The sequence below is a fragment of the Balaenoptera musculus genome, chromosome 16 (genome assembly GCF_009873245.2).
Source record: "Balaenoptera musculus isolate JJ_BM4_2016_0621 chromosome 16, mBalMus1.pri.v3, whole genome shotgun sequence".
NCBI classification, from domain to species: domain Eukaryota; kingdom Metazoa; phylum Chordata; class Mammalia; order Artiodactyla; family Balaenopteridae; genus Balaenoptera; species Balaenoptera musculus.
Window position 1 is genome coordinate 632,495 of NC_045800.1, and position 26,385 is coordinate 658,879.

Consider the following 26,385-nt stretch of genomic DNA (forward strand, 5'->3'; position numbering starts at 1 on the left):
CACATCCACCAGGAAGGCCCAGCCCAGGGGTGATAGGGAGGTGGTGGGAGCAGCTGCCAGATGGGCGGGGGGAGGGCGGCAGCCGCCCGGCAGCCCCTCTGGTCCCCTGTCTGGGTCCGGCGTGAGAGCTGTCACCGAAAGGCGGGACAGAGCTCCAGTCGGATGGGTGCTCCGGGCAGCAGAGGCGCCTCGGAACAGCGGGCCGACCTTCCCGGCACCAAGACAGCCTCCTCCTGGGCCTGCAGAGCTCAGGGCCCCAGGAGAGGGGCCGCCTCCCTTCCGCACGTGCCGGAGGCTCGAGGACACGTCCACTCGACGGCCAGCCCTGTCTGGGTGCAGCCAGCCGCCCAGCTCAGACCGGCTAGGGTGACCCACGGTGGGGAGGAGAGTCCAAGTAGACCCCAGAGCCCAGGCCCCCAGCCCGGCCTGGGGCGGCGTCTCCTCACAGCCCCGACGGTGGGCGCGGCGTCCCTGCGGGTGGACCTGTCGTGTCCGCTGGGGGAACCCTGGGTGGCCCACCCCTGATGGTGGCCTTGGCCCCTGTGAGGGCGGCGCCCCCCCTGGAAGAGTCTCAACCCCAGGCCGGGTGACAGGGGCCTCTGGGGACCAGGCGGGCGCAGGGGGCGGGCAGGGAGGACACCCAGCGGCACCCTGTCTTCCAGAAGAGCAGATGTCCACTCCGGCGGCCCCGGAGGGCCCGGGGGCCGAGGACTCGGGGCCCCCCTCCCTGGAGAAGCTTCGGAATGTACGGCAGCTTGAGACGCTGGCCCGCGCCTACACGCTGCTGGCCCTGGTGGTGACCCCGAGCGCCGCCTGCCACCAGGACTACTGCCTCATGGCCTACACCTTTCTCCGCCGCATCTGGCAGGTGAGGCCGTGGGAACCTGCACTTACACAGGTCCTGCGTCTCTCCCGGCACAGCGTCCCCCTCCCCTCCTTCCCAGCAGCACCCGCCCTGCTTTGGGGACTCAGGGGAGGAGGGAGGGCCTCGCTGCTCCCTACGAAGTGGCCCCTCCTCTCCAAGACTCACCCCAGCGCCTTTGCCCAACCACCCCCAGAACCCTGTCTTTCCACCGCGCTGCCACTGGGCTTCCAGAACCTTCTCTATGCCCCCTCCGCACGGCCTCCGAGCTGCCCTCCTTCCCACCACCTCTTTACGGGGCCCCCGGGGCAGCTCCTGGTCGACTCTTGTTCTCAGGGACCTCCCGCCGTCGGTGCCCGCCCCGTAGGACAGTGTTGGCAGGACAGGCCTTTCTTCTGGGGGCAGGTTTGCACGCTGCCCCCGGCCACGTGCTGGGGACAACAGGGCCATCGCCCTTTGGCAGCAGGAAGGACTGGGAAGGCCGTCCTGGGTCTTAAAGGTGCCCCAGGCCACTACCACCCACCACCCACCATGCAGCGACTCTTTGCGATTCTTTGAGAACCGCTAAAAGTCACTTGAGTGTGTTCTTCATTAGAGACATTAATTCATTTTATGGTGCTGACAAGCTCTTCTTAAGGGTCAGCTGTGCGTCCCCGCAGGCCCAGGGTCCTGGAGGAAGCCCCTCAAGTGCAGAGGAGGGCGGCCGCGTGTCCACCCACCAAGGGGCACTGCCGCCACCTCTGCGCCGGGTGGCTCATGGCCTGGCCACTCCCTCCCAACCTGCCCTCCTATCTGAGTGCATGGGAGGAGGGGGACCCGCTTCTGTTATCAGTGTTGCAAATTCGGATTTTCTTTTCCCAGGTTTCTTTATTAACAGCAGGAAAGTCAATTTCAGAAAGTAGAATTCCAGCAGCAGCGAGTTCACATTCGTTGTTGCTTCAAAAGGAGAAGGAGAAGAGCAAAGACAGAGAAAAAGACAAGGACAGAGAGAAGGACAAGGGCAGAGAGAAGGACAAGGGCAGGGACACGAAGCAGGTGACGTGCCCTCCCGGGGGGCCAGGCTCTGCCCCAGCCGCCCTCGAGGCTCCTCGTCCCAGAGGCTGGGCAGCAGAGGGCAGGGCCGTCCCGGCTGCTCCGTCCGGTTTCCCCCCCGGGAAGTGGAGCCAGCGGTTCTGGTCCCCCTGCCCTGGGTGTTAGGAGGTGACACGGGGAGGGTCTGGCTTCTCCCTTGTGGTCTGTCATCTGCGTTCCCAGAGCGGGTCCCTCCCTCCGCCCAGGTGCATCTGGGCCCTGGCCATGCGGGGCGGGACAGCACCTTCTCTCCATCCACTGGGGGCCTGTGTTGCACGTCACCTTGTCACCGGAGGAATTGCCCGTGTCCGGGGCTGTGCTCGCGGCAGCACCCCTCCTGGCTGTCCCGCCTCACTGTCCCCACTGGGGACGCCCCCCCCTCCCTCCCCCAGCACTGTGCTCTCCGGGAAGTGGAGACACGTGTGGCTCCGGCGTGGCTCGCCGTCGGGCTGGCAGCCCAGGGAGGGTGCCACGCACGTCCCCAGAGGCGCTGCCGACCCGTCCTTTCCCGCGGGGCCTCCTGGGTGTCTGCTTCCAGCTCCACCCCCTAAAGCAGAGCCTGGCTTCCTGCTTTGCAGTTTCAAAGCCCCACTCCTGGCAAACGCCTTGAAGACGTACCAGCAAGCATAGAAGAGTGGGCTTCCTACGCTTGCCCCGAAGAAGCCATAGCAGTATTTAAACAGGATCAGAGCAACTTTGCCGTCAACCCGTCAACTCTCCAGAAGCCGGTGAGTGGACCTGAAGATGCCGTCCCAGGCCTGTGTCCGTGTCCTGCCTCCTGGCTTGTTGTCACAGCTGACGCTTTCCGGTGTGAAGTGGGACCAGAGAGGGACGCACAGAAACAGGGCTCTGGTCGGGGAATTGTGAAGAAGGGCCTCCTGGGCATGAGCCCCCAGGCCCTCCCACAGGCCCGTCCCTGGCGTCCTCCCCCTCCCCGAGCACCTGCAGCGCCTGGGGGACTTTTCCTCATGCTCCCCGCACGGGTCACACTCCTGACCATGAAATTCAGCCGTGCTTGGGAGTGCCCCCCGGCTGTGACAGGCCACTGCAAACCGGCTGCTTAAAGCAGCAGGAAGGTATTCCCTCACAGTTCTGGAGGCCACAGGTTCAAAGTCAGTATCACTGGGCTGAAGTCAAGATGTCGGCGGGGCCACATTCCCTCTGGAGGCCCCAGGGGAGGGTCCTTTCTGCCTCTTCCAGCTCCTGGGGGCTCCTGGGCTTGTGGCCGCGTCACCCCCGCACCCCGCCTCCATTGTCACGTGGCTTCTCCGCTGTGTCTGTGTCTCATCTCCCACGTACAGGGGCCCATACGATGACACGTGGGGCCCGCCTGTATCATCCAGGGCAACCTCCCCAGCTCGGCATCCTTACCTTGATCACACCTGCACGCGGCTTCCAGGGGTAGCGCCGGGCAACTTCGGGGGCTGTTTTCCAGCCCCGCACCTGCCTGGTTTCTGTGCTTGTGGAAATAGAGACCCTCGGCCCCTAACCGCCCGTGGCTGGCTTCTCCCTGGAGCGCAGCGTCCGCGGGAATCCTCCGCGCTGCCTCGTGTGTCTGGATGTGTTCACATCGTTGGTGTTGAGTATTCCGTCTGGTGACTCGACCACGGCCCGTCTGTCCTTCAGCCACGGGAGGCACAGGGCTGTTTCCAGCATGCCTGTTGCAGATGTCTCAGGGCCCACGTGCCCACGTGTCTGGAGGGCACACCAGCAGCGGGGTTTCTGGGTCACGGAGCACGTGTATCTCCAACTACAGCATGTTGACAAACTGCCTTCGGCAGCGGTCGTGCCAGTGAGGCCCGCCTTCTCACCTGGCCGTCTGGGGGGCGCGGGCCTGTCACTGGGCTCAGCCGGACACTCCCTGACTACGGCGAGGCCGAATGCCTCTCAGCGCCTTTGGGCCACTTGAGTGTCCTCTTTCGTGGCCTGCCTGTGCAATCGGTCGCCCACATTTTATTAAGCCTTCTGTCTTTTCCTTGTTGAATTGAAGGAGTTCCTTATCGCTCCTGGAAAAAACACTTTGACAGTTTATGACAGCAGGTCACCCTCCACTCTGTGCCTTGACTGTCTTGAGGTCTTCTCGTGAATACAGATTCCAAGTTTTAATGTACTAAAAAGTATTAATCTTTCCCTTTATGACTAGTGCCTTGTTGTGTCCTGTTTAAAAAAAATGTTTTCCTTCCCAAAGGTCATGAAAATGTTCTCTTAGGATATTTTCCCAAAATCTTTATACTTCTACATGTCAGATTTAGATCCACTTGAAATTGGTTCATGTGTGTGTTGTGAGGTGAAGGATCCAGTTTTGAGCGCTCCGATCTGGATATCTGAATGTTCTGACACCACTTATTGAAACATCGTTTGCCTGGCTTCTTTGCCACGCTTGTCATGAATCAGGCGTCCACACCTGCACCAACACCTCCCTGTCAGAGCTGCTGAGGTTCGTCACCTTGACTGCTTGGGAGAGAGCACGTCCCGACCTTGTTATTCAGGAGGGTCTCGGATGTCCTTTCCATCGTCCATGTGTTTCCATGTGTCTCTTAGAGTCAGCTTGTTGGCTTCCACCGGAAACCCTGGTGGAGTTTTGGCTGTGATTGCATTGAATCTCGAGACAAGTTTTAGGTTAGGGGGAGAACTGACGTCTTTGCCACGTTGAATATTCCAATCGGTGAGCACATTCTAGTTCCCTGTTGACGTAGGTCTCCTGCAACGTCTCTCGATGATGGATTTGAGCTTTATGCGTGGAGGTTACACACATTAGATTTGTTTCTATGTATTTGACGTTTGTGCTGCTGTTATAAATATACCTTTTTTGTTTCATTTTTTTAAACTCCAGACGAAATCTAGAAATATAATTGTTTTCATCTTGACCTTGCAGCCATCAGTTTAGTTAACTTCTAGATAAGTTTGGTAGTCGATCTGTAGATTCTTTTGATTTTATGTGTATACACGGAGTCTGCATTTCGTCCGCAAACGTTTTTCCTCATTTCCGATCATTACACTTTTTATCTCCTTATTCCACTGGCTGCCACCGACACAGCGCTGAACAGAGACGGTGATACCTCCGTATCTTGCTCCCTGTCTTAGCAAGGGGGTTTCAGCATGTCACTCAGTGTCACCGATGTTTGCTGTAGGTGCTTATAGGTATTCTTTATTGATTAAGGAAGTTCCTTTGTTTCTATTTGCTAAGAGTTTTAATCACAAATGGCTATAGATTTTTATCAAATATTTTTCTCCATCTATCAAATAATGGTTTTTTCTCTTTCCTTATTTTAATTGATTTTTTTCCCTAATGGTTTGAGAAGATTTTAAAATATGGATCCAATTTACTTAATAGTTACAGAACGCTTCAGATTTTATATTTCTTTTGTAATGTTGGTGGGTTGTGTTTTTCTAGGATGTTTCCAGTTAATATAAAATTTTAAATTTATTGGCATAATGTGGTTCTTAATATCCTATTATTATCTTTTAGTGTCTGTAGAATCTATAAATATTTCTGTGTCTCCCCCCACTCTCTTTCTTGAGCAGCCTCACCAGGAATGATCAATTATTAGTCTCTCAAAAAAACCACACGCTTTCCAGGCCACGCAAATAGCACTGGGCTGGGATGTAAGCCCTGACAGGGCTGTTTTACTTCATTGCCCTTAATCCTCAGGTGCGGGCTCTGGGGACCCAGTCGGGGCATTAGCCTTCAGTGGGCCCTCAACTCCACCTGCAAAAGAAAAGCCAGAGGTGCCGTTCAGGCTCTCAGCTGCCTCTGCTGTCAGCAGGCATTCCAGGACACGTGTATCCCAATATGCCAGGATCACATCTCTCAGTTCACATCTTCTTCCATGTCTCGGCCCAGGCGTTTTTGCCTGCATTGTTCACTCTTCAGTGCTTTTAAGCAGATTTTTAAAATAGCTCATCCAACTTCTCTAATTTTCTACTGAAGAATAATTGTTTTATCAAACCTAGTCTGACATTATAAGAAGTATTAGTTCGTCTCTGTCTATATTAAATTTGAAAGCAATTGTATGTGTATATAAAGACATGAAACAAAGACATTAATTTGAATGAAAGCAGATGGATTTTTCTTGTGAGCATCTTTATGCTTGGGCGCTGAAGATTCCAGGAAGTTGCACACGACAAGCTGAAAGCCATGAACTGAAGGAAAGGAGGCAGAGAGCACATCACTCCTTCCCTCAACAGACACCGGTTCAGCACCCGTGTGTGCTTGGCACTGTGTGCACGGAGTTCCTGGAGGGAAGACCCTGGGAGCTGGGGGCCTACCCTTCCCCCGTCTTTGACCTTACGTGTTTGCTGTGTATTGCTGTAGACGTACAGTTTATACTATCTGGACCACTTGGTCGAGGCCCTGCAGAAGGTGTTCCTTCACGAGCTCACCATCCCGGTCCTGCAGCTGGGGGCACTCATTGCAGCCTCCGTGGTCGAGAGCAAGAGCCTCAAGGACCTCTACCACCTCCGGTTGGTACACCTGCTTTATTTTCCGGGGAACTGGGAGACATTTAGTGGCCAAAGTGAATATTTCCCAAAGCAATATAAAAACAAATAAGATTTTAAAATATTAATTCTGTAGTTGACTATTTATATAAATAATAAAGTCCCTAAGATTTGTAAAGCCAAATAAATCAGAATACTTAAACATAAAAATAGTATTTTTAGTTTTAAAATTTCTACCTGGTTCTTAAGAGAATATGATTATTCCAAGGAAATACACACTGAAGTAGAATAAGTAGAAAAAAGGAGCATTGTGTCTTCAGCTTACTCTCAAATAGTTCAGGAAAACATTTTATGTATATAAATTTTATATAAACTTTATGTGTAAATAATTTTTAATTATTTCCTGAACTATATATGAAAGTATATAGTTCAGGAAATAATTTTTATATATACAATTTTTATATTTTTATATAAAATTTTAATAGATTTTTACATATATAAAATTGAGAGAGAGAGAGAACCTGGGTGGTGAAGGATGTAGTAATTCTTTGTAGTGTTTGTGTAACTTCTCTGGAAACTTGAAATCATTTCACAATACAACTGTTTTACACAAGAATCAAAGCAGAGCTTGTTTGCTTAAAGTTGTAATGGGTCAGAGCCCCACCCACTGTGCCTTGTCTTGACCTCGAAAGATGACCCTGAGACTATAAATGTATATGGAGTAAAATATATGAATGAGTGTAGAAATGTGCTCTGCCTGAAAGTTGATGGAGCCATCTGTTATTTTTCCCTAGTAATTTGGCTTAGCTTTACAACTTATAGAAAATATCCTCAGATTATCCATTCCTTTTCCCGTTTACCAACTTGTATCAAGTTGGCTGAGCCCAGGGCAGCCCGACTCAGGGCTGATGCTCCTCTCGCCTCCCCAGACTTGCCCTGGTTTGTTCTGATCTGAAGTTGAGGGAAGCAGCCGCTTTCCACGAGGAGGTGGTTGGGCACGCCTACATCTGCGCAGTGGAGCAGGCGAGGTAAGTCAGCTGGGGCCGCGGAGCTCCCCCTGCTGTGCTCAGGCACCCGCCCTGCTCTCGGCCACATCTCCTCGGGCCCCAGGCCCCGTCTCCCACCACGGCTGGGCAGCAGGGGCAGTTCATTCCTCACTTGCCCTCCCGTGTGTGGGCATCTCCCGGGCTGGGGCTGCATGAGGGAGGGACACAGAGCACCAAGCGTCTGCAGGGGTCCAGGTGGAGTGGGAGGGGTGAAGGAGGTGGCATCCTGAGGGCACACGGGGAAGGAGGGTCCCACAGGAAGCAGGAGCTGGGCAGGGGCCTCTGTGGGCTGCCTTTCCAGATGGGGTGGAGTTCTGGCCTGGACGTAAGTTTGAGATTCATGTTAAACATCCAGGTCGGAATGTCAAATGAGTAGCTGGATGCATGAGCCTGGAGTTTGGAAGAGAGAATGGGCTAGGAGTGGAAATTTGGGAGTCATATATGCTGCTAAACCATGGGAATTTTAAAAAAAATCTTTGTAAACACGTGAGTGAATAGAGGCTTCTTGTAGCTATTTTCATTTGTATTTCTTTGATTACTACTGAAATTGAACATTTTCAGGTGTCTCTGGCCATTGTATTTTTTCTTTGGCATAATGCCTGTTTTACTTATATTAGCTGCAGAAAAGAATTTGCCTTGAAAAAGGAGAAAAATAAGGAACCTCTATTAGAAGAAAGTCTGCCAACACTGAGCGAGCCCCCCACTCCAGCCCAGCAAGCAGAGATGAAGCCCCTCGTAGCAAAGGATAAGGTAGCCTTGCTCTGCAGAAGCACCTTGGTTCCTAGCCCAGCGGGGGCAGTGACAGGCCCCGCTCCAGCCACTAAGCTTGGACTTGTCTTAACTGCCTGCTGCCTCCAAATCCTGGTGCCCGGTTTCCTGGGAAATCCAGGGATTGATGGGATGTGTCCCCTCCCTGCGGGCCCTGGCAGTCCCCAGGGAGATGGGACTGCAGGGCCTGAGCTGCAGTTCAGAGAGGACGGGCTGGGAGCAGCGGGTGCCCCCCTGGGGAGAGCTACCACACCAACCAGAAGGGGGAAAGGGCGAGGCCCTCGCAGCCAGAGCAGCCAGGAGGTCTGAGCGCCCACCGGCCCGCCCCCGACCCCGTCCGGTGGTGGGCTCGCCTCGCATGGGCTTGCCCGTAAAGGAACTAACCATCCCCACCGCCATGCTCCGAGGTCAGGAGCACTTGTTACCATGGGAGTGCCACACCTGGGACCCCCTTCGTGGGGGGAGATGGCCGGGCCCTGGAGCACGCAGAGCCCTCCCGCAGGACAGGCCAGACGAGCCACCTGCACCAGGGACTGCTTGGTGGGCCTGGTGGGTGAGGAGAGACAGACCTCCCGGGGACAGCCCGTCCATGGGCACCGGAGCGGGGGCTGGGCTCGGCGGGTGTGGGGCTGGTGGGCAACCTTGCTCGACGGTACGGGCCCTGCACCCACACAGCACCCGCGGGCCTGCATGTCTTACAGACTTTGAAGATAGACGGAGAGACCGGCAGGGGCCTGGATGGAATGTCCTTCCCGCAGTTGTGGACCCTCAAGGCTGAAGTCCTGCTGGAGATGGACCTGTACCAGCCTGCGCGGCTGCTCCTGTCAGAGGCGTACCTGGCCTTCCAGGTGAGGCCACACCTGCACGGCCCACTGCACCTGTGGGGCCTCTTCCCCCGAGAATCAGCCCCCCAACTCCGCGCCCCCGCTGAGACACTTCTCTCCGGGAGGCAGGGACCTGTCTGTGCTGAAGCCTGTTCTAGAGCGCCCGTCCAACTCCCATGTGCAGATCCAGCTCTGCTGGAGGTCTGTCCTTCACGTCCTTTGTCTGTCTGCTCCTCTGGTTTCTCGAGCTCCTTCATCAGAGTGTGTTAGAGCCTCCGTTTCTCGTAACCGCTGGCTCTTTTTCCTCCTGGGCTGGGGGGCCCCTTCTGTTTCTGAGCCGGCCTCTCGATGTGCGTGTGGACGGGAGCCCTGGAGAGGCTGGGGGCTTCGGTTTTGTTCTAAGAGGCAGACAGATGGTGCCCCAGGGCCCCGACCCGCTTGGTTGTTTGGTTCCCGCTCCTCGGTGTGGGCCTTGCAGGTGTCTGTGGCCTCTCCGGGGTCTCACTGGAAGCCTGGGGTTCGCCCGGCCCCCTCAGAAAGGCTTGACTCCAGCCTGGAAGCTCAGCTCTCAGCTCAGCCCCGCAGGCCCCTGCTACTGGCTGCTGGGTTTCCTGAGCCTGCTCTGCCCCTGAGCACAGGTCTTTGGACCCTCCCCCCGGCCCCCGCCCCCTCCAGTGCCAACTTCTGGAAGCCCCAGGCTCCCGCCTCCTCCCCCAGCTCAGCTGTGGCTTTCTTCCTGGGCTCTGTCCCCCATGAGGACGGATGCCCTCGCGAAAAACCCAGGACAGAGCGGAGCCACCCGTGTGTGCGTCCCTCCCTCCCCAGAGGTGGCAGCTCAGCTGCAGCGTCAGTGGCTCCCAGGCCCTCAGACGGGTGCTTCTGTCTCCGGGCGGGTTCAGAATTGTTCCCTGGGAGGGTGGGGCAAAGTTACAGAACCAGACAGGCTGGCACTTTCTTTGTAGAACTCCAGAGAGAGAAGCATCCCTAATAAAGGTATAAAAAATTCACAGCCTTGGGAGGTTCAGCTCTCTGTCTTAGGCGGGGGGACAGGTGTGTACAGACCAGACTGAAGAGGGAGCGCGGCCTGGGAGGGGGCCGAGGAGGCCGTGCGGCTGCTGAAGGGAAGCGGCCAGGCTGGGCCCCGGGGGGATGCAGAGGCGCACGGGCACGGAAGGGCTCCCAGGGGCCGGGAATGGGGAGCCAGAGGGTGCACAGGTGGCCGAAGGAGGTGGGGGGCTGTGAGTGACACCCACATGCCACAGGCGCCGCAGTCCCGTCTCCTGGCCCGTGCCCGTGCATCCGTGACCCTCCCTAGCCTCCCCCAGACCACGAAAGAGCCATCCACACGCTGCCCTCACCTCCCCCTGGCCGCCACCCAGCCCTCCTGCTGCCAGGAGCGGGCTTTCCAGGGCCGTCAGTGCTTTCCAGACTCAGGGGAGTAGGTCTTAACACATACCCGGGCATCCAGCCCAGCCCCTGTGCCCTCACACTGCAGGCATGTCGTCAGACAAGAGCTCACACAGTGTGTGCAGAGGCCTGGTGCCACGGCTGCCGTCTCTCTGTCTCTGTCTCTGTCTGTTTCTCTGTCTCTCTGCCTCTCTGTCTCTCTGTCTCTTTGTCTCTGTCTCTCTCTCGCTCACTCTCCCCCCGCCACTCCCCGTCCTATCTCAGCACGCACCTCTTTTCAGGAGCTCGACGATCCTTGTGCAGAATCGAAATGCCTGCACCTGTTGGCACGGTTGGCAAATAAGGAAAAGAAGTACGGGCAAGCTAGGAAGATGATCGAGAGGGCCCAGCGCCTGGGGGGGAGTGAGCAGTTCTGGTACGATTCCACCCTGACCCTGGCGGACACGCTCCTGTCCACTGAGAACGAGAGGAGAGAGGCAGTGGTGAGGGGCCGGCCGCGTGCCCGCCCAGCGGTGCAGCCTGCGGGAGGTGTGGGGGGAAGGGGCGGGACAGCGGGGGCCGCTGTGACCCTGCTGGGCCTGCCTCAGGTCTGCCAGCTGTTCCAGAAGCTCATAGATACCTTCAACGTTCTTAAGAAGGAGAGACCGAACCGAATGCCCATATTGGAATTCATGACCACAGACCTAGAAGCCAGGTAATTTTTTGTAAGAAAAAATGTTAATCAACATGAAAATAGTGGTTTACTTTTTTCCATCTATTAATTTTTAAGCCAAATTTCAAGCCTACGAAGTTCAGAGACTCACAGGACAAGGCCCTGTGCCCACAGCCTCCGCCCGCATCCCTTCCTGGAAGCAAGCATTTCTCTCGGGATGCGGCGGGTGGCCTTGTTTGTCCCGTGGATTCTCAGCTCCGCCGGAAGTGGCTCCGTCTCCGGGAAGCCTCTAGGCTGGGGCAGGCCCGGCCTCTCCTCTCCCCACGTTGCCAGGTGGTCAGACGTCCTCCTGGGGTCTGTTGGTCTGTCTGCTCCTCTGCTCGCCAGTTTTCCGGGCCGCGTGTCAGGTCCACAGAGACAGCACCAGGGTCTCTGCAGCTGCCTGGGAGGCGGGAGGCCGCAGGAGAGAGACCCCAAGTAGGATCGTTAGCTTTCAGATCAGCAGCTTATCTTCGAGCCATCCTCCTGGTCGTTTATCTTCTCCTAGAAAGTGGTTTCCTCGCGGTTTCAGCACAGACGTTCATGGGTGCCTTTCTCGTAACTGTGCAAAGTCTCGAGGTCTGTCTCCTAAGCTGGATTTGCAGATTCCAACTGAATCCGCCTTCTCAGAGCAGCTTCTGCTTTACTGACCAAAGAATTGTGGATTTTGCCTGATTTTGGTTTTCTATATTCTCTCTTGGTCTTTGCTGAGTTCTTCCTGTGCTGCGAGAGGGCTTGTTCTGTCATGGCTGTTCTGTCTCCCCCTCTGGGGTGGGTTCCTTGGTCCCCGTGCTCTGTCTCTCCCCCCATAGCAAAGGCACTTGTGACGCCCCCTGCAGCCGGGTTTGACCTGTGAACAGATTTCATTTCTGGTGGGTTTTCTTTTCTGCCCCTGAGTGTTTTAAGAGAGGGGCGGGGTGGGGAGTTGTTACTTTCTAATTTTATGGCATTGTGACCAAAGAACGTGGCTTGTAGGATTTCTGGTGTCAAGAAACGCTGGGGAAGGTGTTTCTCCCTGCGCCCAGATGGAAGCTAGAGGTGGGCGGTGGCCTTGACCATGAGTCTCAGGGAAGCGCCTCCCCCGCCCCGCCCCCCCTCAGGTGTGTGAGCCTCCAGATCAAAGCCATCCTGGAGCCAGTGGGCTGTGAGCCCCTCCAGAACTCGTTTCTGCTGATGGAAATGGATGATCGCTTGTCAGAAATTGAGGAAAAGTTTACCAACATTGGCCACAAGGAGAAGTGTGTGGACATCAAGCTGGAGCGCGCCAAAATGAAGAGGTGGGTGGGCCCACGCCCCCCTCCCCGCCCTTCCGCTGCGCTTCCCTGCTTCCCCCACGCGCCCAGCCTTCCTCCCGGGCCAGCCCACTCTCGGCCGCCAGCAGGGCCTCCACGCGGCTTGGCTTGGCCGCGGGGTTCCACGACCCTCCCCCAGAGACACGTACTGGGGTCCACAGTCTCTGGGGGGCGTCTGCCCACGTCATCCCGGCCCAGCCCTGGCCCCGGGCGCGCGCGTCTTCCCACGGCCCACACGGGCGCAGACACGCGTGTGCACATGCGGCCACACACATGTCACCTCGGGAGGCCCGGGCGCTGACCCCACCTCAGCGGGCCGGCACCCCTCCCATGTGATCCTCCCCTCTCCCCGCACCCCGCCCAGGGTCCCCACGCGGTCGGGGCCACGCAAGCGTCCAAGACACAACAAGCAAACCAAGGGCAGGGTATTACAAACAGACTTTATGCGGGAAAAGCAACCTGACACCTGTGAAACCTAACCTAACACAGTATTATCATAGAAGCAGTATATGTAGAACTTTAAAAAATGCAAAAAAACACAGACAGGAATATTAGGTGATTAAACCAGCACAACTAATATTGTGGCATTGCTTCATCTGATGTATCAAGCACCGATTTAATTATTTATAAACAGAGTGTCATACTGTGTTTACTGCATTACTCCAGACCTCTCCTTTTTTTTTTTTTTTTCTGAGATATATTGAGAATATCTTTCCAGGTAAAACATCTAATTATAAAATTTAAAGTACTAATAAAATATACATCATAATTACAAGAAAATTACATGCTACACATTTTGTTAGTACTGATGACGTAATGCTTTGACATTTTTGTTCTAAATTCCACTCTTCCATCCAATAAAGGTTATCTGCCCAAAATGAGAAAGATGAAGAACGGAAAACTGCATGTTACTTGGAAGCATACGACCTGGTCCAGAGAGCTGCTGCCGAAGAGGAAGAGCAATTTCACCGTATTCAGGGCTTACTGTCCCTTCAGGGTGTAAGTGTGTTATGTGATTTTTACCTCAATTTAAAAAAACCTAGAAAGCTATGGAGGAAATGCCCAAATGTTTGGAAAGTAAGTAGCATACATCAAAATAACTATGGGCCAGAGAAGAAATCAAAAGGGAAATTATTTTGAACTGTAGTGCTGCAGGGGGTGCATATCAAAATGTTTAAGATATCTCTAATGCAATACTTAGGGGAAACTTTGTGGCACTAAACACCTGTATGAGAAGAGAAAAAGATCCCAAATCAGTGATCTCACCCTCTGCAACGTGAAAGGAGAAAAAGAGCAAATCAAACTCAAAATAAGTAGAAGAAAGGAAATTGAAGATCACAGTACAAATCAATGAAATAGAAAACACAAAAATTAAAAAGAAAATCAATAAAGCCAAAAGCTGTTTCTTTAAGAAGATCTGTAAAGTGATAAACTTGTAGCCAGACTGATCAAAAAAAAAAAAAGAAAGAGAGAGGACATAAATAAGCAATATCAGAAATAAGAGCTGTGACATCACCATAGACTCTACACATATTAAAAAGATAATAAGGGAATATCATGAACAACTCTATGCCAATATATTTGACAACTTAGATGAAATGGAAAAATTCCTTGGAAGACACAATCTACCAAAGCTCACTCAAAAAGAAATAGATAACTGAATAGCCTTCTATCTATTAAATAAATTGAATTTGTAGTTAAAAGATTTTCCACAAAGAAAATGTCAGACTCATATGGCTTTAATGGTGAATCCCACCAAACATTTAAGGAAAAATAATACCAATTCTGCACAAATTCTTTGAGAAAATTGAAAAGGAGGGAATACATCCCAACTCTTCTATGAGGCTGGTGTCACTATGATACCAAAACAAGGTAAAGATATTTAAAAAATTAGAAAAACCTACAGGCCATTATTCTTCATGAATATAGATGGAAAAAATTTTAAACAAAATTTAGAAAATTAAGTGCAACAATGTATAAAAAGGATTATATACCAAGTTGAGGTTATCCCAGGACATAACATTCAAAAATCAACCAATTTGGTTCACCATATATTTTTAAAAATTAAAAATAAATTATCATCTTAATAGATGCAGGAAAAGCATTTGGCAAGATCCAACATCCATTTCTGATTTAAAAAAAAAAAACTCTTAGCAAACTATTAATAGAAGGGATCTTCCTCAATCTGATAAAGGGCATCTATGAAAAGAACTAGAGCTCACATGTTGAAAGATTGAATGCTTTCCCCTTAGGTGAAGAATAAGACAGCAATGTGTCCTCTACCACTTTTATGCAGAATTTTATTAGAGTTCTAGCCAATTCAACAAAGCAAGAAAAAGAAAAGCGTCCAGACTGGAAAGGAAGAAGTAAAACTGTCTTTGTTCACAGCGAACATGGTCGTCTGTATAGAAAATCCTGTGTAATCTACAAAATAATAAAGCTATTAGTACTAAGGAATGAGCTTAGTAAGGTTGCAGGATACAAGAACAATATACAAATATTAATTGTATATTTCCATATACTAGGAATGATCAATTGGATATTAAAAATTTTAAAACAACACCATTTATGACAGCATAAATATGAAATTTGACAAAAAAGTGAAAACTCGTACCCCGAGAACTACAAAACATTGCTGAGAAAAATTAAACAATACCTAGATAAATGGAAAGATCTATCAAGTGCATGGCTCAGAAAACTTGACGTTATTAAGATGTCAGTTCCCCCCTAAATTATCTGCAATCCTGATCAAGATACTGTGGGGGTTTTGTTTTGTTTTTTGGGTTTTTTTTTTTAGAAATTGACAAAGTGATTTTTAAATTTATATGGAATTTCAAAAGACCTAACATAGCCAACACAACTTTGAAAAAGAAGAACAAAGTCGGAGGACTAACACTACCTGATTTTAAGACTTACTGTAAAGCTACAGGAATTGAGACTGTGGTTTTAGTGTTAAAAATACAGAAACATCAGTGGAACGTAATAGAGAATCCAGAAATAGACACATGCACATAGACAGAAAACTGACTTTCAGCAAAGGTGCAGAGAGTTCAGTGAACAAAGTCCCATCGTTAGAACAGTGGTGCTGGAGCAACTGGACGTCTGCATCCAAAAAATAAACTTCAGTTCTTACCTCACACCATATGTAAAAATTAACTCAAAATGGATCATAGGCCTAAATGTAAGAGCTAAAACTATCAAACTTCTAGAAGAAAACAGGAAAATACCTTTGCGGCCTTCGGTTTAGCAGATGAAGATTTCTTATGTATGACACCAAAAGCATGATCCATCAAACAATAAATTTATAAATTGGACTCTGCTCTTCAAAGACACTATTAAGAGAATGAAAAGACAGTCGACAACTGGGAGAAAACATTTGCAAATCATTTATCCGACAAAGGTCTTGTCTCCAGAGTATAGAAAGAACTTGCAAAACTTAGTAAGACATAAACAACCCAATAAAAACAGACCAAACATTTGAACAGACATTTCTCCAAAGAAAATATGTGGATGGTAGATAATCAGGTGAAAAGATGGCCAACGTTATTAGTGAGTCAGGGAAACGCCGATTATAACCACAGTGAGAAACCGCCGCACACCTGTTAACATGGTTACAACTTGAAGGACCGACCACACTGAATATTAGCAACGACCTGAGGAACTGGGACTCTCCTACGCTGTTGTGTTGGGGACACAGTGCGTGCAGCCACCTTGGAAAATGGTTGGGCAGTTTCCTGAAGAGTTGAGCACGGGCCCGCCGTATGCCCCAGCCATCCCGCTCCTAGCCGTTTACCCAAGAGACGTGAAAGCACGTGTTCACACACAGACGTGTGCGTGAATGCTCACAGCAGTGGTATTTGTAACAGCCCCAGACTGCGAGTGGGTAAACACACTGGCGCATCGACACGACGGAACACTGCTCAGCTGTATGAAGGGAGTGACATACAGGCGACAACGTGGATGGACCCTAACATAACCACGCTGAGTGAAGCACGCCAGGCAGAGAGCACGTGCTGTACGATTCCATTCATGTAAAATCCGAGAAAGTGCAAGCTAACTTGTAGACCCAGAAAGTAGCCACACGTTTGCCTAAGAAGGAGGAGGTTGAGGAGGAGCGGGGAGGAGGGTTTGGGGGCGAGGGTGCAGCCGTCATCCTCGTGGGTATGGACGAGGATGGACGTGGGTATCCACACGTCAGGACGCGCGCGCCTGTCGGGGCTGAGCCTCGGCAGGAGCGCCCGCGCCGTGACCGCCCGCGCGCGTCTCAGTTGCAGAATGTCGGCACCCCTAGGATGAGGAGGCTGGCGCATCTCAAGCTCAGCCTCGTGGAGGTGTGTCTGGACACGCTCCAGCTCACCTGGGAGGAGACGCTGGAGCGGCAGCTGGAGCGGGGCTCTGTGCACAAGCTGCTGGCCGACTACCTGCACAGCCCCAGCGACTACACTTCTGTCGGCCTGGTAACTGTCCACGGACACTCGCTGGTCCCCCGGGGTCCCCACCCACGGGGGCTGTCGTGCTGTGGTGGGATCTCCACCTCCGTGTGCCTGACGTGCAGACCAGCCACTGGGACTCCAGGAGGCCAGGTTTCACAGGCCTCCCCCTGAGGTCTCTGACCAGGGTGGGCTCCCTGCCCCGGCAGCTTCCGGCAGCTCCCAGCAGCCCCCAGCAGCCCCCAGCAGCTCGGTGGGCCTCAGAAAGGCCCCGTCTAATTGGCTAATGAAAGCGGGGTCGTACTTGGCGGGGGAGGCCCCCTGTGCACAGACGGCTTCCCTTCCCAAGGCGCGAGTTTGCTCTGACGGTTATGTCGTCACAGTAAGGGGTCCATAAAGGTCAACTGCAGTCTGTTAAGAAAATAAGCTACATTTGCGAAATACTTGTTTTAGGGAAACATGTCCTGGCATTTTAGACTTTGTCTTAGATTTCATGAAGTATGAATCAAATTAATTTGATGTAACTCTAAATGGATCAAATTAGTCCTAAAATGGAACTGCATACAAACTCATGTCCTTGTCAGTCAGCCCCAAATTAAGGTTCTATCAGCAGACTTCAGACCCTCCCAACACCTGAGCCTTGGAGACCCTCGCCACAATGCATGGGGTGTTAGAGGGTGGGTCCCCGTGGGGAGGGGCAGCAGCGGTGGGCCTATTGCGTTTCCGGGCGGGGATGAGGTAACCGAGGCGGTTTGTCCCTGAAGAAGTGGTTCACCCTGAAGCGGACCCTGGCGCACACTGTGCTGGCCCAGCTGGGGAGCTTGCAGCCACTGTGCGCCGGCTGCGTGGAGCTCCGCGCCCAGCTCCTGGGCCTGGCCGGGAAGGCCCTGCACCTGTTGGCCGTGCACGCAGACCCCCTGCGCCCCGCCTTCTACTGGGAGGAGAGCCTCTTGGTACGTGCTTCTGCTTCTGGCTGGTTCACAACCTACCACCTACGCTTAAAAAACAGAAACAGGATATTCAGAGCTCACCTGACCTCAGTAAGAACTGAGGTAGCAAACAGGTCTCGAATCATCCCCGTCAAGAAGGGCGATGTGGGCTATGGCAGGAAGGAAAGGGCAGCAGCAGCCCGGCCTGGGGCCCACAGGGAAGGACAGAGACAGGGACTTCGGGGACAGGCCCGAGGAGGGGTGGCGAACGGGTGGGAGAGGAAGGGCAGGCACGCGGCTGGTGCTGGTCCGAGGGCAGGACGGACCCATCCTAAGTGGGGCATCCCACCCCACCCCAAATGTGGGTGTCCCTGGTGTCTCCCTCCCCCTGGCAGCTCTGCATCTGGGCGTGTGGCCTGTACCTGAGCACTGGGCCTGCATCCTATAGCACAGTGGGGGGCCCCGCCCCCCTCGCTCCCCTCCACCCCCGCCCCCCTCACTCCCCTCCCCCGCCCATACGGTCTGGTCCAGGTGAAGCCCTGACCCCAGCAGCTGCTTCAGTGCACGGAAGCCCACACCCTTCTCTCCAGCACTCCCTACCCCCCACAAGGCTGCCCAGCAGGCCCCGCGCGCCTCGGAAGGAGCTCTGGTGACAGCCGCTGCCACCACTGGCCGTGGAAGCTCCAGGTCACGGTCTAACCACCTCGGCAGATGCCACCTCCTCCAACTGGAAGGCACCTGCTGGGCGGTGCAGCCAGGCTCATGCCCGTAGACGCTGCTCTTTTAGGAGAACCCCAGCCCTGAGCAGCCAGGCGCCGCACCCCTGTGTGATTTGGGGCTGGTGCTTCCACTTCCCTGACCCAGCTGGGTGTGCAGGCCCTGGGGTCAGCCCGTGACTGTCTGTCCTGGGTCTCCAGGCCGCAGGACGTGACTCCCATTCGGGTGAATTGATGGCGTTTGGCCCCTTGTCCAACCAGAGCAGGTGTCTCTGAGTCAGGCAGACGTGGACCAGATACACAGCTGCTTTCCACGCGGGCATCCCGTCTACGAAGTGGCCCTCACCACACCCCGACTCGGAGGCGCCGCTGGGGAAACGTGCCCCCCAGACCCCGCTTCGTGTCGTGTCCCCTCAAACCCAGGGCTCCCCTTCAACCCGAGTCCTCCTGGGCCTGCTGCCCCCTAGGCGGGTTCCCTTGGCATCCTGAGGACCGCGTCAGGGTGGCTGGTCCTGCAGACAGGAGGGCCTCGTTTGTGCCTTTGTCCCCCGGGCCGCTGGGGCAGACTGGCAGCTGGCTCCCCGGGTCCTGGCCAGCATGATGCCGGGGGAGGTGATTTTGAAGGACTGAAGGGGAGTGAGCACAGAAGGCCATTGACCTGAGCCTGCCGAGGCCCCACCCTGGCTGCACCTGCCAAACGCCAGGCTCTTGGGCCAGGGTCCTGCTGGTTACCTAAATCAGCGAGATGCCGGCCCAGCACCCACAGCGCCCTCACCCAGGGATCCTACAGAGACGCCTGGCCTTGGTGGGCACTGCCGTCCGTGCCAACGTGCGGGCCGACCGGAGGTGCGTGTTCCGTAGGGGGGCACTGAGCTGAGCAGCCTCAAGTGTCTGGAGGTCATCCAGGAGGATGAGGAGCGCGAGGGGCCCTACGGCGACCTGCTGGCCTTCAGGGCCACCCCCGAGGAGCACGGCGGGAAAGGCTGGGATCTGAAGGTACCCCTGCCCCAGCCCCAGCCCCGCCCCGGGCGCGCCCTGCCCGCAGAGCCGCCCTGAGCCTGAGCCTCGCCCCGCAGAGGAGGATGGCGCTGGCCCGGCGGTACCTGGCCCAGGCGTCCGAGGTGCTGCTGCAGTGCCTGCAGGTAGCCCTGGGCAGCAACCTCCTGGACATCGCCGCAGCCGCCAGCCTGGAGATGGTGGGGTGTGTCGGCACCCTGGACCCCGCGACCACCTGCCAGTTCCTGGCGCTGTCTCAGGTGTGCTCTGCTCTGGGAGGGTCCCCAAGACCCCAGTGCTCCCTCCATTGGTGGCCCCGCCAGCCAGGCTGCAACTGGGCTCTGCCTTAAGGATGGCACTCATTGGAGGAAGCACCGTGGGCACCAGGAGAAGGGGTCCGGCCCCCCGAGGTTGCCCGGAGGCTCGTGGGTGCGCGTGCAGCGGAAGCCCTCCAAGCTCGTGTTCCTGAGACTTAGGGCAAGAGCGCCGAGCCCTCCTCCCTGCGTCCTGAGCTGCAGGCCTGCGGGCACAGCGGTGAAGGTCCGGCCTGGCCTTGCCCCGCAGCTGGGCCGGCCGCCAGGAGGAGCACCTGGGCGCCCACCCGCCCTGGACGGCGCCCGGGCCCCTCGGCAGCCTCTGTGGTTTGTTTCAGAGCTGCTCGGCCTCGGAGGGGATGCGAGATGTCCTGCTCACGGCCACGGCCAGCACCAGCAGCTCCCAGCTGGCCGCGCTGCTGCAGCTCCGGCACAGGCTGAGGCGCCAGGAGAGGACGTCCACCAGCCTGTTTGCCAGCGTGGAGCAGAGACTGGCCGCCACATCCAAGGTGCCCAAGCTAGGGACGCCCTTGACCCTGCCCCTGGCCCCGCGGCTCTGCAGACACACTCGGGCCGAGTCCAAATCCTGGCTTGCTGTGTGGTTCTGGGAGGGTCACTCAACCTCTCTGAGCTGCAGCTTCCTCATGGGCCCGGTGGGGGGCTAGCAGCCCACCTCCTCGGTGACAGCGACAGTCAGCGAGCTCGCAAGTACACATGCCCAGGGGCTGCAGCAGGCCGCGGAGGGGATGGTCCCCCGGGGCTCTGCTTTCAGCCCTCGCTGTGTTTGAAGAAAAGTTTTATACTCAGTCAAGTCTTAGAGTTTAATTTTGAAAGAAATTTGCAGAGCATGGTAGCTAATAGCGCCTCTGCTTTCATTTGGACTAGCAAATATGAACTGGAGATTTAAAGAAATTAAACTTGATGAAACTCAACAGAGAAAACAGGCCCGGATGCTCTGGTCAAGTCCACCCTCCTCCTCCATGGGGCTTGCACGGTTACTCGCATGGGCCGACCTCCTATCCCTTGACCCAGGCTGCTTTCCTCCTCTTGACCTCTGAGGACGGGGTGACTGTGGTGGGGCCGTCCTGTGCGCCGTGGGTTTTATGAGGACGGGGTGACTGTGGCGGGGCCGTCCTGTGCGCCGTGGGTTTTACGAGGACGGGGTGACTGTGGCGGGGCCGTCCTGTGCGCCGTGGGTTTTATGAGGACGGGGTGACTGTGGCGGGGCCGTCCTGTGCGCCGTGCGTTTTATGAGGACGGGGTGACTGTGGCGGGGCCGTCCTGTGTGCCGTGGCTGTTTAGCGGCAGCCTGGCCCCCAGCACCTCCCCAGGTGTGACAACCAAAAATGTCTCCAGGCCGAGAGCCAGTGCCGTGACCCAGGGACAGGAATCCTCCCTCCTGCGGGGCGGAGGCAAGACGGGGTGCAGGCTGCTCTGGGCCAGGCCAGCCTGGAGGAGGCGAGAAGCAGTGCGTGAGCCGTGAAGACACTAACAGGTGAGAACCCGTGAGCGTTCTGCTCAGATGCCTCGCTGGAGGGAAACGGCCCAGGAGCCGGTCAGCGCCGACCACCGTCCTGAATCCGTGAGCACCAGTGATGCAGCTTCAGGGGCGCAAGAGAGAACTGCCAGAGGCAGAGCAGCCGCAGACAGACCCCCGGCTCTGCGGGGAGGCTGCAGCCGCCCTCTTGGCTGCTGGCACCGTGAGCAGATGAAGAGGCAGTGGCTTGCAGAAGCGCGTGGGGCGTCCGCGAGTGCAGGAGGTGTGGACAGACCCGGCCTGGAACGCTGCGCCAGCGTGACCAGCCCCGGGCCACGAGAGGCCTCAACAAGTTCCAAAGCACTGAAGTCATTCAGTTTGTTTTCTAACCACAAGGAAATTAAAACAGAAATCAGTAACCAAGAGATACCTGTAAAACACACAACTGCCTTGAAATTAACCAGTATGTCTATCATCATCAGTTGGTCAAAGAGGAAATCACGATGGAATTTAGAAAATATTTTAAATTGACTTAGAGAATAAAAATACTATATATCAAAACCTAGGAGACTTGTCTAAAACAGGGCGTGGAGCAAAAATACAGCCTTGAATACAAAAGAAAGTCTTAAAAACAGTGATTTAAGCTGTAATTTCAAGAAGCTAGAGTAAAAAAACACCTAAGAAAAATGGAAAACAAATAAGAACGAGAACAGCAGAAGCCATGAAATTAAAACACACTTACGGCAGAGGAAATCAGTCATGACAAGTGTTGGTTCCAAAGAGAAGACTAATAAAACTGATAAACACTTAGAAAGACCTGATAAAGAGAAAGAAAACAAAAATTTCAGTATCGGTAATAAAAAGACATCACGAGATCCTTCAGACATCAAGAAGCTAATAAGAGACTATTTTTTTTATAACCTTACTCTAATAAATTTGACAATTTGGATGAAATGGACAAATTCCTCCAAAAATATTACCTACCAAAGCGGACAGAATGGAAAATCTGAATAATATCGCTTCAAGAAATGGAAACTTTTATTAAAAACATTCCCACAAAGAAAATCCCAGACCCAACTGGCTTCGCCAATAAATTCTTCCAAACATTGAAGGAAGAAATAATCCTTCAAAACACTTCCAGAGGATAGGAGTAAAAGGAATACTTCCTAACTGTCTTTAAAGAGACCCAGTGAGCCTCGATACTAGAAACCTAGCAAGGACGTTACATGGAAGGAAAATCTCTCTCATCAACGTGGACACAGAGTATTAGCAAGTAAAATCCAGCGATTATAAAAGGGATAATACGTGAGGATCGAATGGCTGTGTTCCATGTGGTTTAATACTTTTAAATCATTCAATATAATTCACCGTATTAACAGGAGGAAAAGGAGAAAATCGTAAGATCATCTTGATAGATGCAAAAAAACCATTTGTCAAAATTCAGCACCAGTCTGTGATTTCAAAAAATCAAGATAGAAGATAATTTTCTTAATTTGATAAAGAATGTCTTTAAAACTCCATACCAAACATCACACTATATACTAAAATTTTGAAAAATTTTCTCGAGTCAAAATGACACAAGAAAGCTATCACTGCTTCTATTCAATGGAACAATAAGACTCGAAAAAGGAATAAAGGGCAGAAGCACTGAAAAGGAAGAAGTAAAACGGATTATTCACAATCAACATGATTGTGGGCCTTGAAAATCATACTCTCGATAACAGATTTAACATGCAGATTTGGCAGGTCACTGCTGAGGGCTGTAAACATGAGTTGCATCTCTACATGCCAGTTACAAACAAGCAATGACAATGTCTGAATCATACCGTTTTCAGTAACATCAAAAACAATCAAATACCTAAGGAAAATCTAACAAAAGATACACGTGACTTCTACCCTGAAAACTGCAAACCTTCCTAAGGAAAATTCAAGAACTATGTAAGCACAGAGGCAGCTGTGTTTGTGGGGGAAGGCTCCGTAGTAAGATGTTTGTAAGGAAATGCCAGCTTACTATACAAGATACCAAGACCTATTTAAAGCTGTAGAAGGTAAGACAGCGTGGCATTGGCACACAAATGGAGAAAATGACCGATGGGACAAGAAAACGCCCAGAAACAGACCCACCACCCACACCTGACAGATGTCAAGCGCGACACTTAGGGCAGAAGAGCGGATGGTGCAGCCCTGCACGAAGGGCAGCTCTACCTGAGAAGGTAACACAGCAGAGCTTTCAGAAGAAGCTTTAAGGGGACCTCTTCATGCCTTCGGAGTAGGTAAGACTTACTACGCAGGAGACAGAGGTGCTAACCATCAAGGGGGGAACGATCAGTTGTACTGCATCGACAGTAGGAACTTGTGTTCATCAAAACCATATACCCAGGAGTCAAAAGGCAAGCCCCAGAGGAGATACAACACACCCGAGAGGCCAGGGGCTGGTGTCCTGTGTGTAGACAGGAGGTGTCCCCTCTCGGCAGGAGAAAGACTGACTCTCCCACAGAAAACAATCACAAGACTGGAATTTCACAAAAGATACCCAAGTGGCCAGTAAACTTTTTAAATGACGCGCAAGTTCACTGGTCATCAGGAAAATGGAAAAATTAAAACCCCATTCAGGGACTGCTAGACATCCACCAGAAGGGCTGAAAGGGAACAGGTGCAAAGCCCCAAGGGCGGGAGAGGAGGCGGGCCCTGGCGGGGGTGGGGCCCGGCGGCCCCTTCGGAAGCGACGTCCCCCAGCAACTCTCCCCTGCGGCCGGTGGTCCCCAAAGAACAGACGTCACAGCAGCATTTGTGGCGCAAAAAGGGAGGCCACCCGGGTGCCCAGTGGCCACAGAAGGGATGAGAAGTGGTGCCCTCCCGATGGGACACTCTGCAGGCACCAGAGGGCAGCAGGGCCAGCCGCCACGTGCGCCAGCCCGGAGGGGCGCGGGCCCGCACAGCGGGCCGCCCGAGCTGCGGAAGCCTGCGGCCCCTCCCCTGGAGCGAGGCCGTGGCCCCTGTGAGCAGCCCGCAGCCTCCCGAGCGCGGCTCCCACGGCTTCCTGTGTCCGCGCCGCCGGGCCGAGCGTCCCAGAACCCGCTCCGCACCGCCGTGGGCTGGAGCGCGGACGCTGGTCGGCTCTGGCCAAGCTGAAGCTCATTTCATCCGAAAGTGGGGAATGGGCTTCTGAGCAGCCGCTCCTCTTTGGGGAGGCGGCCCGCGGGGTGCTGTGCGGCCCCCGCTGCGGACCCTTCCCCGCAGAGAACGGGGACCCGGGTCAGGGCAGGGGGAACCGCCGGCCGCCCCCGCGCCCCGCGGCCTGCGGGCCGGGAAGCGCGGGTGCTGCGCCTGCCCTGCCGGTGTCTGCGCGGGGGGCGCCGGGACCGCGGGGAGCGGAGAGGGCGGCGGCTGTGCTGCAGGACGTGCCGGGGCTTCTCCGTGCGCCTTTGGGCTCGGTGCCTTTGCCGGTGTGCGCGGCGGGTCGGGCTCTGGCGGTACCAGCGGAGCCAGTGTCCGGGGCAGCGATGACGTCCGCGTGCGTCTGCTGCCCCCTTGTGGCGGCGCCCGGCGCTGACTCCTGACTGCCCCCCGCAGGCTTGGCAGAATCTCCGGGTCACCGAAGAGCATTTTAACTTCTTGAGTGAAATCCCTCCCACTTTTCGGATCCTCTTTCTGCACCACTCACGGGACAGGTGAGGCCTCCTCTCTCGTGTTCTCGGGCCTGCTACCCAGGCTTCTGCCCGCTAAGGTCCCTGTGGACACAGCGCAGGGGCTGCCAAGCCGAGGGACAGACACAGGCCGGCGGGGGCTGCCCGCTGGGAGGTGGGGGGACCGTCCCTCTGCCACGATGGCCAGGCTGGCCCGTACGACCCGGGGAGGGGAGAGGGCACGGTGCCAGCTCCCGCCAGCGCGTGGCCGTGATCTGAAGTTCGCTGCTCAAGTGGGGCAGAACCCACGGGTCTGGGGAGAAGCCGGTGCCCCAGCCTCCGGCAGCGCCGCACACAGAGCCCCCAGGGGCCTGTTTGAACCCTGTGTCTGACTTGGCCGGGGCGCCGCAGGGAGGGGGCTCCTGCTCCTGGCAGGGTGGGTACGTGGCGCAAAGTCGGCCTGGCAGGGGCTCCTCTGGGACCCCCGGAGCTGGGCTTTGACCCCGCCCTGCGTCCTGCCAACAGGACCCATCTGTACGGCGCTGCCTATGAGAAACCCAAGCTCATCCCTGCAGCCAAAGGCAAAGCGCTCCAGGTCGGGGGTGAGTTCTGCCGGAGCACCGCCCTCGGGGTGCGTGCAGGGGTGCGCCCACGGGCGCCAAGGCCGAGCGTGCGCACGCGTTCCCACCCGCGGTCCCCTCAGCCCCGGGGGGCGTTCTGTGAAGCCGCGTGTGGGGACAGCGGCGGCGTCTGTCTCTGCAGGCTCCTGCAAGGTGGCTCGGGTGGCCGTGAGCCCGGCCGCCTTCTCCTCCCTGTTGGCCAGTGCCCGGCGGTTCCGGGAGCACGCCCAGGCCGAGGCGCACAGTGAGGACACGGCCCCGGGCCCAGGCTTGGTGAGGCCCCGAGCCCGGTGCCAGGGCTGCTCCCACCCCGCAGGGCAGGGTGGCGAGGCCTGGGCGAGGACCCCCCCCAGGCGCTGCTGGACCCCGGGTCAGGCTCCCCGACCAGGCACGGGGCCAATCCTGCTCTGAATCCTTGAGCCAGTTGTGATGCAGACGCCTCCACGATGCTGGCCGGGGGGGGGGGGGGGGGGGGGCGCCTGGCTGCTGAGCTGGGCCTGTCCTGGGGGGTCGCCGGCAGGGTCCCGTCCCTCTTCCCCTCTGACACCTCTGACTGCGGCTGTCTTTGGGTTGAGAAGGAGTCAGAAGGCGTGCCCCTGAGAAGGGAAGAACACTCTCTGCAGAGGTTCGCGGAGGTCATGAAGCCCATGGAGGAGTATCTGAGGCCGCTCTTCCCGCTGCTTAGCTGCCCCCCGGAAGCCAGGTACCCACCCATCAAGGGCTGATTCCTGAGGCTTCAGGGACTGAAGGTGCGGAGAGCGGGCGCCGTCTGGATTGCCCAAGCCCTCCGGGTGCAGGGTCGTGTCGTCTCTCTGTCCCCACAGGTGCACACAGGTGCACACAGGTACAGGGAGCGATGGGCGTTGTGACACCCAG

At 54.9% G+C, this 26,385-nt stretch overlaps 1 protein-coding gene across 3 annotated transcripts in view; it reads left to right on the plus strand.

Annotated features, from left to right (window-relative positions):
• CFAP46 (cilia and flagella associated protein 46) overlaps window positions 1-26,385 on the plus strand; it is an 85,293-nt gene that overhangs the window by 45,733 nt on the left and 13,175 nt on the right. For 2 of the 3 annotated variants that reach the window (XM_036829325.1, XM_036829327.1), the window contains 20 exons: window positions 663-868; window positions 1,724-1,897; window positions 2,512-2,661; window positions 6,249-6,397; window positions 7,303-7,401; window positions 8,037-8,169; window positions 8,889-9,035; window positions 10,700-10,900; window positions 11,006-11,112; window positions 12,210-12,386; window positions 13,265-13,400; window positions 16,670-16,858; window positions 17,596-17,784; window positions 19,338-19,472; window positions 19,553-19,732; window positions 20,125-20,295; window positions 24,837-24,934; window positions 25,415-25,491; window positions 25,652-25,782; window positions 26,088-26,212. In XM_036829325.1, coding sequence (XP_036685220.1) covers window positions 663-868; window positions 1,724-1,897; window positions 2,512-2,661; window positions 6,249-6,397; window positions 7,303-7,401; window positions 8,037-8,169; window positions 8,889-9,035; window positions 10,700-10,900; window positions 11,006-11,112; window positions 12,210-12,386; window positions 13,265-13,400; window positions 16,670-16,858; window positions 17,596-17,784; window positions 19,338-19,472; window positions 19,553-19,732; window positions 20,125-20,295; window positions 24,837-24,934; window positions 25,415-25,491; window positions 25,652-25,782; window positions 26,088-26,212 — 2,974 coding nt within the window. The remainder of the gene's footprint in view (window positions 1-662; window positions 869-1,723; window positions 1,898-2,511; window positions 2,662-6,248; window positions 6,398-7,302; window positions 7,402-8,036; window positions 8,170-8,888; window positions 9,036-10,699; window positions 10,901-11,005; window positions 11,113-12,209; window positions 12,387-13,264; window positions 13,401-16,669; window positions 16,859-17,595; window positions 17,785-19,337; window positions 19,473-19,552; window positions 19,733-20,124; window positions 20,296-24,836; window positions 24,935-25,414; window positions 25,492-25,651; window positions 25,783-26,087; window positions 26,213-26,385) is intronic. The other variant, XM_036829326.1, reaches the window with a different exon arrangement.